Source organism: Macaca mulatta, chromosome 15, assembly GCF_049350105.2.
Source record: "Macaca mulatta isolate MMU2019108-1 chromosome 15, T2T-MMU8v2.0, whole genome shotgun sequence".
In the NCBI taxonomy this organism is placed as follows: Eukaryota; Metazoa; Chordata; class Mammalia; order Primates; family Cercopithecidae; genus Macaca; species Macaca mulatta.
In genome coordinates, this window is record NC_133420.1 from 97,265,336 (window position 1) to 97,277,669 (window position 12,334).

Genomic DNA, 12,334 nt, shown 5'->3' on the forward strand with positions numbered 1-12,334 from the left:
CTGGTTCTGATGCTTGCTCTGTCTCTTCAAAATATGGGTTTTTTTCTTTTTTATTTTTTTAGTGTAATTTTTTGTTTCAAGCCACACAGGATGTACAGGGTAGAAAGAACTGAGATAAATAGGCCTTAGTGTGAGGTTTTATGTTTATCTGGCTGGGGGTTAGGCTGTTTTTACTGGTTGCTGTAGCTATAAGTATCTGAAGTTAAACTTTCCTCTGGTGTCCTTGTTTTTGTCTTTCTTGTTGCTTTTGAGTTTCTTTAGAGATTTTAAAAATATCACCTGCGATGTATAGTCCTTTCCATTGTATTGCCCTGTTATTATACAGGAGCCCTATTGATGTGGTGATGAGGCGTAGGGAGGAGAAAAAGCATTTGATTGTCTTATAATTAGGTCTCAGTCTCTTAGTGAGCCTGTGCGCCTGGGTTGTGACCTTCATGAGTGCTTCTCAGTTTTGTTTTTTTGTTTTGCCCCTGTAAGAGAGACAGGAAGGCTAGATAAAACTCTAGTTGGGATTTCCCTTCCTACACATGGGTTAGGCTCTGGCACAATAGTTTCTCTTGAAGGCAGGCCTGTTAAGAAGAACAGAATATTCTGGTGTATGTTTAAATGTTTGCTTTTCCCTTCCCACTGCTGGAAATAGAAAGTGATACTGTTCTAATCTTCTATGAGAATCTAATAAGGCTCCTGGGGGTAAAGCTCACAAAGGATGGATCCCCTGGAGTTTTTTACTCTCAAACTGTCCACACAGAACCTCCAGCAATTCATTAGTTATAGATTAAGTTTTCCTCCTCTGGCATTGGTGAGTTTGCTATTCTTGGACTTCTGCTCCTGTAGGTCATGATTCTATGTATCCACCTGATATGGTTTGGGTTTGTGTCCAAATCTCATGTCAAATTGTAATCTCCAATGTTGGAGAAGGGGCCTGGTGGGAGGTGGCTGGATCTTGCAAGTGGATTTCCCCCTTGGAGTTCTCATGATAGTGAGTGAGTTCTCACAGGATGTTTGAAAGTATGTAGCATCATCCCACTCTCTTGCTCCTGCTTCTGCCATGTGAGACATGCTTGCTTCCCCTTCACCACCTGCCATAATTGTAAGTTTCCTGAAGCTTCCTCAGCCATGCTTCCTGTACAGCCTGTGGAATCATGAGCCAATTAAACCCCTTTTCTTTATAAATAACCCAGTCTTAGATAGTTCTCAATAGCAGTGTGAGAACAAACTAATACAGAAAATTGGTACGGAGAGTGGGGTATTAATATAAAGATACATGAAAATGTGCAAGTGACCTTGGAACTGGGTAATGGGCAGATGTTGGAACAGCTCAGAGGGCTCAGAAGGAGACAGGAAGATAAAAAAAAAAAAGTATGGAACTTCCTAGAGACTTGTTAAATTGTTGAAACAAAAATGCTAATAGTGATATGGACAATGAAGTCCAGGCTGAGGTTGTCTCCAATGAAGATGAGGAACATACTGGGAACTGAAGTAAAGGTCACTCTTGCTACACTGTAGCAAAAGACTAGTGGCACTGTGCCCCTGATCTGGGGATTTGTGGAACTTTGAACTTGAGAGAGATGATTTAGGGTATCTGGCAGAAGACATTCCTAAGCAGCAAGGCATTCAAGAAATAGCTCGGCTGCTTCTAACAGCACATGTGCATATGTGTATACAAAGAGATGATCTGAAACTGGAACTTAAAAGGGAAGCAGAGCATAAAAGTTTGGAAAAGTTTTCTAAACTGTCTCTTCTGCTTCAGCGGGACAATGTGGTAGAAAAGAAAAACCCATTTTCTGGGGAGGAATTCAAGCCAGCTGCAGAAATCTGCATAAGTAAAGAGGAGCTGAATATTAACAGCCAAGACAATGGAGAAAATGTTTGAAGGCATTTCAGAGACCTTTGTGGCAGCCTCTCCCATCACAAGCCAAAAGGCCTAGAAGGGAAGAATGATTTCATGGGTCAGGCCCAGGGTCCTGATACCCTGCCCCACCTCAGGACACTGCTGCCTACAACATCCCAGCTGCTCCAGCTCCAGCCATGGCTAAAAGGGCCCCAGATATGTCTCAGTCTGGTGCTCCAGAGGGTGCAAGACATAAGCCTTGGTGGCTTTCATGTGGTGTTAAGCCTGCAGGTACACAGAGGACAAGAGTTGAGGCTTGGGAGCCTCTGCCTAGATTTCAGAGGATATATGAAAATGTCTGGATGTTCAGGCAGAAGTTTGCTGCAGGAGTAGAGCCCTTATGGACAACCTCTACTAGGGCAGTGCAGAGGAGAAATGTGGGGTTGGAACCCCCACTTACAGTCCCCACTGGGGCACTGCCTAGTGGGGCTGTGAGAAGAAGGCAACTGTTCTCCAGACCCCAGAATGGTAGACCCACGGACAGCTTGAACTGTGCACCTGGAAAAGCCACACGTACTCAATGGCAGCACCTGAGAGTAGCCATGGGAGCTGAGTACTGCAGAGCCACAGGGGCGGGGCTGCCCAAGGCCTTAAGAGCCCATCCCTTGCATTGGTGTGGCCTGGATATAGACATGAAGTCAAAGGAAATTATTTTGGAGCTTAAGATTTAATGACTATTCTGCTGGGTTTTGGATTTGCATGGGTCCTGTAACCCCTTTGTTTTGGCTAATTTCTCCTATTTGGAATGGGAGTATTAAGCCAATGCCTGTACCTCCACTGTATCTTGGAAGTAACTAACTTGTTTTTTATTTTACTTGTCTTAGAGAGACTTTGGACTGTGGACTTTTGAGTTAATGCTGAAATGAATTAAGACTTTGAGGGACTGTTGAGAGGATTATATTTTGCAATGTGAGGAGGACATGAGATTTGGGAGGGGTTGGGGGTGGATTTATATGGTTTGGATTTGTTTCCCTGCCCAAATCTCATGTCAAATTATAATTCTCAATTTTGGAGGAGAACCCTGGTGGGAGGTGATTGAATCATGGGGGCAGATTTCCCCCTTGCTGTTCTCATGATAGTGAGTTCTCACTGGATCTGGTTGTTTAAAAGAGTATGGGAAGGTAGCACCTTCCCCTTTGCTCTCTTCCTCCTGTTTCTGCCATGTAAGATGTGCCTGTTTCCCCTTCACCATCCACCATGATTATACGTTTCCTGAGGCCTTCTCAGTCATGCTTCCTGTACAGCCTGTGAAATGGTGAGCCAATTTCAGCCCCTTTTCTTTATAAATTACCCCATTCCAGGTGGTTCTTCATAGCACTGCAGGAATGGACTAATATACTGCCTGACTGTCTCTTCTGCTTTGGGGGCAGTGGTTTGCCCTGTGAACTCAGTTCTTTGATAAATCTCACAAGAGTTGTTAATTTTCAGTTCATTCAGCTTTTTTTGTTGTACTTGTTGTATGTGAGAGATAACTTCCAAGTTCCATACAAGCTGTACCTAAAACTGGAAGTCCCCAGTGATTCTCTCTGAGTGGTAATATTTTTTTCCTTTGTACTTTTCTTTCAATCTTTTCTGAGTAGTAATATGAGTGATTCTGAGTGGTAATATTATGAGTAAATTTTTTTCTTTGTACTTTTCTTTCCATCTTTTCTATGATCCATTTTACAATTAAAAAGTTAAAGTGTTCTTTATAATAGAGAAAGAAAAAAAAAAACAGTGAGTTCAATCTCTAACTGTTGACTTGGAGGAAAATACTCAATGTACTGTTACGCGGGAAAGGCAAGTTGCAGAGAATAGTATAGCACTTAAAAAAAAAGAAAAAAGAATAAAACCCTGAAACATCCTTAAAGTAGAGCTGAGAGCTAAAGCCATCTACCCTCACAAAGTTTACTGGCTACATTAAAATTACTTTCCTATTCCATTGTCTTTATTTTTATACTATTCCAGGAGACTCTTACTTAGGCAAGTTGTTCTCAAAATTCTCACCTTGCTATTTCCACAAATTTTAAACTATATAATGACCTGCCCTAGCCAAATCCCTGTATTGACACACTTTAAATTTCAATAAAATCTGATCTTGACCTCCTTCAAAGAAACTACCAGACTCCTTCAAGGTGGTGGCCTCCCTTACCACAGCAAACAATAAATTCAACTTAATCTTATTATCAGGTTATATGTTATTGTTTTTTTGTTGTTGTTGAGATGGAGTCTCACTGTGTTGCCAAGGCTGGAGTGCAGTGGTGTGATCTCAGCTCACTGCAACCTCTGCATCCTGGGTTTGAGCAATTCTTGTGCCTCAGCCTCTCAAGTAGCTGGGATTACAGGCGTGTACCAACATGCCTGGCTAATTTTTGTATTTTTAGGAGAGATGGGGGTTTCACCATGCTGGCCAGGCTGGTCTTTAACTCTTTACCTCAAGTGATCCACCTGCCTTGGCCTCCCAAAATGCTGGGATTACCGGCATGATCCACTGCACCAGTCTCAGGTTGTATTGAGACAACTGGGGAAGTGGCATTTGACAGCCTCTAGGCTTGTATGTGTTAATGTGTGCAAGAAGAAAGGTATAGAAGTAACCACATCAGACTATTAAAGCTGACTGCCTGGTAGGCGTGGTGAATGCTAAATTAATTTTCTTTGTATTATTTCGCTAGTTGTGGTGGATACATGTCCATTTTATAATCCTAGAAGAGGAATTTAATTAAAATTTTTACAAGAGAATTAAGAAATACATGTATTTGCTTGAGGGACTATGAGTCTGTTCGCTTGGAGGTTTATAATCCCACAGTGAGCCTTGCTTCATAACTGCATTTGAGTTCACAAAGAGGCCTCGTTATTGTGTGTAACAAAATCAGTGTTTAAAAACAGAAAACTTGCTTCCCTGTAGTCGCCAGACTTAGTTGCCTGTATTATTCAACTTAGCCCTTACGGAAACTGATGCAGAACACAAACACCTTCTTGCATAAAGGGGCTCAGGCAGTTGGAACACGTCACTTGCCTTCCATGAAGCTCAGTATCCTAAAACAACACCAGGGATGAATACAGTTCACCTGGACCAAGGTTTAGCAATTCTAGCCCTATCAGTCATTATTCCTCACCCTTTGCTCTATCATTTTTCATTACTCTTCCCCAAGCAAAACAGATTCACACACTATATGACAGTATATACAAATAAGAACAGAAATTCTATTTTATCTAGTTTGATGCAGGCTCTTAGTACATTTTAAGAAAAGGATTATATCTGCCCATTTCTTTAAGAGTAAGATTGACTCCCAATATAAAATTCTTGTGGGAAAAACATTTATTCATAAAGGGAGAGTACGTCTCTACCTTTCTGCTAAGTAACCCAATGATATTTCCCCCAAGCATTACACCACATCACTCTCAATGAAGGTTAAGTCAAGCACAAATGAAGATTGCTGCCTTGTAATGTAGGTGACAGAAAAGCCATTTCAGAGAGAGAAAAAAAATATTCAGCCTTTCCTGTTATTCCCATTGATGTTGACTTTCTTTTTACAAGAATGACAATTGTGTGCTGGGTATATATGCCTGAACCAATGATCTGAATCAAGACCAGTATGGCTTCATATTGTTCCTCAGGAATGAAATAATAGAGATGATTAAAAGCCTGATAGACTAGTGGTTCTCAAACTTGAGCATGTATCAGAATCACCTGGAGGGCATGTTCTATTAGGGGGCCCCACCCTCAGAGTTTCTGATTCAGTAGGTCTGGGATGAGGCATGAGAATTTGCATTTCCGTTTGCAAGCCGTGCTGATGCTGCTAGTTTGGAGACCACACTTTGAGAAACACTGATTTCAAAACTGTCAATGCTTGAAGGGCCCTTAAAAGCCATCTCCAGTCTATTTCTTGACTTTGAGAATCTTTCTGGATGTTTTAATGACATTTAATTTACAAGTCATTTTTTCTAACATAATGCAAACCTTTGACAACACAACAGTATGTCTCAACTACATAGCCTGCAATTACAGGACGACTCACTTATTCTTCACGTTTTATAGAGGAAATCAAAACTCAAATAAGGCTGTGGCAAAATCCAGAATAACCCACACATTTGACTCCCAATTCAGGGCCATGATCCTAATTTCTCATCTGAATAATTATACTTAAAGATAAATAAGCAGTCTTAGAGGGATAAACGTCTTTTAAAACCTTTACATTCCTGCTACAGTATATCTGGTTCCAGTATATTCTGCCTATATAATATCTCTAATGGGAAATTAAGAGGTTCATATTTAAAACACCCCATTTTAAGGGTGTGACCTATGAAAATAGTCTGAGAATCATGTTTCTGGTGGCATAACTCAGGCAGACCCAGCTGTGATGTGTGCCAACTCTGGTCCACGTAGCAGATTGACACTAGAGCTAAGAGGCCAGGATGGGATAGGGGGCAGTCCGGAGTCTATTCCTTCAGGTGGCACTGGTGATGGCTCTACCCTCTCCACATGGTAAGTGCTTAGGAATGCCAGTCTGGTTGGATATGGAACTGGAGGACTTGAAGATAAAATTGCACGCTAAGCATACTCTGTCCAGCACCTACAGAGATGATGAGGTGTAAAAACCTCTTTCTCAGAAAACTCTTGGTCTTATCAATGCGTGGGGCAAACATGAACTTGGTCACTACGTATACGTATGGCATTATATCTGATGGTAGTAGTGATATCTAAGTCAGTAGCCTTTAGGAAACATGAGTAGCTGGGACCTAAGGGCCCTGTTCTGGCCCTTGCAGAGGACTGTGAAGGAAGAGCCAGAGTAGCAGGGCCCAGCCAAGAAAACTGGGTCTCAGTGGAAAGGCTCAGCCACGGGAACTAGAAACTTGAGCCAGGACTTGTCTGTAAGCCCAATTGTGTCAGCAAGTGCCAGGTAAATGGTGCCTGAAGCTTATCAACAGATCAGTTCCGGACCTCACTCACTGAGGGGAGGTGGGGAAGCTCCAAGGAATATGGGGTCTGGAGTCAAACAAATTCAACTTTTGGTGCACAGCTCTTTGCTCTTCAATCTCTTCTTTGCGTTATCTTTATTTGTAAAATGGGAACAAGAACTACGCCTTCCTCACATGGTTCTTGTAATTGAATAAAATAATGCAATCAGTACATAGGCTGATACTCTTAGCTTCCTTCCTCTGTTCCTAAAAAAACCTTTGACCTTGCAAAGAACTAGGCTGATGGGCTCAGCAACTAGAGCTGAACAAGATGGCTGCCACGATGTGGTAAACAGGTCCGCATATGCACATGCTCGGGATGGCCCGCCTTCTTGTTACTGCATGCTCACTCTGCTGCCACCTCACACCGGGAAGATCATCAGCTGAACTGTTCACCAGTCCCCTGCCGCCGAAGGAGAAGAGACTCCTGTTCTCAACGATCATCCCTGGCTCTCATTTCCGTTATAGCTAAGGAGAATACTACACCAAACACAGCAACAGAAGGATCAGAGAACATTCTTCACACAACAGAAATCCTGAACCACGAAGACAGTGGTTTTGAGGGCTTTAGCAATAGCAATGCTTCTGAAGCCAAGGAGAGATTGCAAAGAGCACAAAAATATAGAAAATATAGAAATAGAAGCAGGGAAAGACGAATGTTTTCTTTGAACTGATACCAAATCATCTCAGTATGAGGAACTAATATGGGTATACTCTTCTGTGGAGGTCTCCAATCCTATTGCGGTTAGCAAGTCTGAGAAACCAACCAAGAAGGGAAACTCCTCCTCCTGAATGCTCGGACTAACTGGAAATTAATACATGAATTGCTATTTAGAGAGACAAAGAGGTTTCTCAGGAGGACTGTACTCTGTGTGGATCAAATTTCCTTCAAGATTCAAAGCAGGATACAGCATTGGCAAATATATATAAAAGCAAAGATCCTGGAGTTCTCCTTAGATAATTAATTCTAAAAAAGGAAGCTTTCATCAATCCAGTAGTGTTGAAGGAAAACACTCCCATTTTGATCCTATCATCACCAGCTTCTTAAAGAATGTGCCCATCTTTGTGCTACTTTTTTTTTTTTTTTTTGAGAACTTTAAAAAAGATATTGAGAAATGTTACAATCAAACACAAAGTGTGAGCCTTGAAAAGATCCTGGCTGAAACCAAACAAATAGAAGATAATGTTAGGACATCTGGGAAAATGCGACTATGGCTTGTCTCTTAGATATCAGGGAACTATTGTTTATTCCTTTTGGTATGCTATAGGACTGTGGTTGGCTATGAGATACCCTTATTCTTAGATTTGTGCTGAAATATTAGGTGCAAAGTATCATAATGACGGCAACTTATTTTCCGATGGTTTATTAAAACAGGGTAAGGATGAAATATTATTGTTGAATCTCAGGTGGAGGGTATATAGGTGTTCACTGAACCAGTCTTTCAATGGAATATTTCTGAAATCTTTCAAAATCAAAAGACATAAATAGCAATATAGATTTTCCAACTAAGAAACAGAATTTAAGGCTGGGCAGGGACTTCATATGGCTTGGCCCATGGCAGCATCTCTTCTGCTGTTTAATAGTTTAAAGTCATAGGTGCAACAGGTGCCCCTGGTGACACAGTTGGACCACACCAAGGAGACTGGCTCTCTCAAGCTCTCTTTTTCCCTATCAAGTGTTCTGTAGCAAGAGCCTGCCCAACCCTCTACAGAAAACTGCCACTTCAGGCACAAGGGTGTCAATCCTCTAGAATTCAAAGAAACAGGCTGCATTTGTCGAGCTAAATTATCTCTTTATTAGGAAAGCACCAACACCACATTCTTCGAAATTACTGGAATTTTATTTGCCTCAGGCTTATGACTTGCAACCAAAGACATTGTGCAAAGAAAGCAAAGATTAAGTACACTTTAGGGAGAAGGAGACGATACACATTGGTAACATAGGAGATCAGGGTGACAAAAGAAGCCATCCAATACACTATATAGATTGCAATATTCAATAGCGCTTTCAACAAAACTTTTTTAAAAATCAAGAGCAAAAAAATTAAGCAATGTTTACAGTAGACATAAATCTTATACAATTCAAAAAGCTTTTGTTCAGATCATAGAGCATAAAATGGAAAAATGTATATGCAGGTGAAATCTAACTACTGTACATTTATCACCTATTAAAGTTGCTTATATGTACCACAGTGTAAAAAAACAATACCGAACAAATAAAAACCTTGAAAATTGCCTGATGAAAAATAAAATAACCAGTGGCTTTTAATGGCTTCTCCTGGTTATCAGTGCTACAAAAGACAAAAATCTTCTCATCTGAACAGGTGATAAAACCAGGCACAATCAAACCGTTACCAAATTAGACCCACCCATAGAAATATACTATCCACCCACATATTTTCCATCAAAAGCTTTTTTGTTTGTTTCAATCTTTGAATCTTTGAGGCCCATTTGGTCACAATATGTTACAAATATTTGTGTATGTGTGTTTTTTTTTTTACACCATGATATCATATGTTTGTCTGGCACTATCCTAAAGCTAGTTTATAGACGATGATGATATAGAAACAACCCAGTGCCTATATGACAAAATGAACTCACTGGGTAGAAATGAGACAGGGGAGGAAGGAATTCAGTTCTACCAAGGAAAAACGTCCATATTGATCACTCATCATCCGTCCCACTTCCTTCTGACTGTTCCTACAAGTAAAAATAAGATAAAATGAAGTAACATCACATGCAAGAAAAAGAATACATAAAACAAAACAAACCATCAAGAGGCCATTAGGAAAAAAATGACATTTTGGAAACAACCCGCCAAATCTCTTTCCGTGGAAGGACAGAAACACATTAAAGAGGCATCGACAGCCTCGAAGCTGAGAAGTTTTTCTTACTGAAAACCCCAAAGCAAAGCCCACCCTCTAAGCTGGTGTTTGTGCCCTTTCACTTCGGCTTGAAAGGTTTATGGCTAATACTTTCTCTTTTTCAGTCCTAGGTTTTAGAAAATTCATGGGAGAAAAAAAATACCCTGCATTTGATATCTCCTAAAGAAAATACAGTATTTTAAATGTATTTGAAAATGTTTGCATCAAGGGTTAAGGCTGGGGTGAGATCATAAGTCTGAAATTTTACCAAAATGGTAATGTGTTGAAGGAAAATCAAACTAGCACATACACAAAAAGGGAAATTTATCTTTCCAGAAAGCAAAGAATGTGGGTGCCAGGAAGCCATCTTCTGGAAAGTGCATGGATGAAATGAAGGGTATTTCAAAAGGCAAGGTATTAGGAGCTTCTGCCCACTCTTCTACCTTGCTGCCCAGTCAGGCATAGCACACTAGACTGAATTATTCTACTTGGGTCCGCATCCCACCTCTGCTACGTGATCTGTAGCAAAACACACATAACCTAACCATTTCTGTAACATGTTTTTTGAGAGTGACATCTATCTCATGATGCTGACATCAGTATTTAATAAGCTACCACACAGTGAGGTACCTATATTACAAGGCCTGGCTCAATAGATGCTCACTGCATTTTTCAAATATTAAAAATAACACCCCTAGGTACTTAAAAAAGTCATTTGACTTTTTACACGGTCCCTTAAGTAGCAACTCGAGCCAGTAACTCTGACGTCATATCACTTTTTCTTATTCTTCTATCTAATCTACTGCTATGTACCTAGGCGCTATGCTGGGTGTGATGGATATAAAATATTAACTGGCTATGGGGAAAACCATATTTATAAGCAAGCATGTGGGAAGATTAAAAAGGGGGAAAAGAGTTTGATTTAGTAGTTTTTCATTTTTGAAGACTATTAAAAAAGCAATAAACAAAGCCCCCAATTCTTTGTTCTAAATCATACAGCTCCATTCACATCCCTCAATAATGAAATCTCACTAAATCCTGACATTTCCACTCCTAGGTAATAAAGTGAAAAGGCTGAAGGGGCATGGAAATGCAAGAGGCCAGCGAGCAGTGGAGAGGGCGCCTCCGCCTTCAGTCCCAGTCAGCTACACTTACACGTTCATCCTGCTCCTCATCGCTGTCAAAATCGCTCACTACAGGTTTGGCTTTTCCTCGATTTGGCCTTTTCTTGCCTTTTCCTTTGTCCCGGCCTTTCTCATCTTTTTTATTGAGCTTAATTTTCACCTTGACTGATTTTGCTAAAACCAAAGCAAATGAAATAGATAGCAATGAGTAATCACAAGGGAGGTATCTGTATAGGTGATAAGACTATCACCAACCTACAGACAACACAAACATCCCGGAGTGCCCAGAACATTCCTGGATTATGCCTGTTCTGTGTGGTTCTGTCTAGTCAGCGATCCCTTCCACTTGCCAACCTGTCTCCCTTTGGAAGGTAAATGATATAGTCACAGGCAACAAGAGGGACCAAGGTCCCATGGAGGACAGCGGGGCTGGGTCCTTTACCTGTCTCCCAATGGCTGACCAAGGATAATGAGGGGAAGTGTTTCCTATTTTGTGGAGGTGTTTGGGCAATCATTTAATAGAACTTTTACATTAAAAATATAGTTTTTTAAAGGCCAATAATTTTACTACGTAGATAACTCCAGTTGACTTAAAAAGAAAATTCAAATAGTTCAATAACATTTTTAACATAAAGGTACAAAATGGAAAGTAAAAAGAAAACACTTTTGAATGCCTCCTTTCCCCCATTCCTAGTTTCTCTCCCTACAACTCTCTTTCTGGTAATTATTTCCAGGAAAACAAATGTTTATGTCCATACCTGCAAGTACATCCATTCTTCTCTCTCTGTGTGTATGTATAATTCTACATATTCTATAAAAGTCTTTATAGAATATAAAGAATTCAAGTATGTGTATATACACACATGTACTTGAATTCTTTAAATAGTTATCTCAAAGGGATCTTTATACACATCCATATTCTACACTTGACTGTTTACTCACATATGCGGGATATTTATAGGTAAAGGCTCATACATACCTGTCTAATTCTTCTAAATACCTGAAAATTTTCCATCGTATGGTATACTATAATTTACTTAATCAGTCTCATATGATGAGGGCTGAAGTTTCCTGCTTTTTTGTGTGTGTGTGTGCCAGTATAAACAAAGCTGCTGTGAACCTATTTCAATGTATCTTGGCAGAATTTGAGGGAGGTATGGTGGACATGTCCATATGGTAAATTTCTAACAGTGCTCTGCCAGATTAGCCTTCAGAAAGATCGCACCCATTTCCACCTTCACAAGACTATTCTGGGGATACAAGTGAAAACACTTGGAAGAGTTCAAGGTACAATATCATAAATATAGGTACCTCTCCCAAGGAACAAAGACCATCAAAGACAATCTGCTCCACGGTAGCTATTTGGGATAGATATCCATAGAATACCATTTTTGGTATTTGATGATGAAGGCACTGAAAATGTGGGTCTCTCATTCAAGCCAGCTTTGCTAGACTCTACCATGTCTGGTGGGTCTCAAGGCATCTAGAAATAGATGTCATAGAGGGAATCCTAGTTC

At 40.4% G+C, this 12,334-nt stretch overlaps 1 protein-coding gene across 32 annotated transcripts in view; it reads right to left on the minus strand.

Annotated features, from left to right (window-relative positions):
- Positions 1 to 8,651: 8,651 nt before the first annotated feature.
- Positions 8,652 to 12,334, minus strand: part of SMARCA2 (SWI/SNF related, matrix associated, actin dependent regulator of chromatin, subfamily a, member 2) — a 222,486-nt gene continuing 218,803 nt past the window's right edge. For 22 of the 32 annotated variants that reach the window (XM_077966143.1, XM_077966133.1, XM_028835201.2 and 19 more), the window contains 2 exons: positions 10,849 to 10,991; positions 8,652 to 9,529 (listed from right to left, as the gene is read on the minus strand). In XM_077966143.1, the coding sequence (XP_077822269.1) occupies positions 9,494 to 9,529; positions 10,849 to 10,991 (179 nt within the window). In that variant the 3' untranslated portion in view covers positions 8,652 to 9,493. The remainder of the gene's footprint in view (positions 9,530 to 10,848; positions 10,992 to 12,334) is intronic. The other 10 variants (XM_028835203.2, XM_028835202.2, XM_077966152.1 and 7 more) reach the window with 1 other exon arrangement.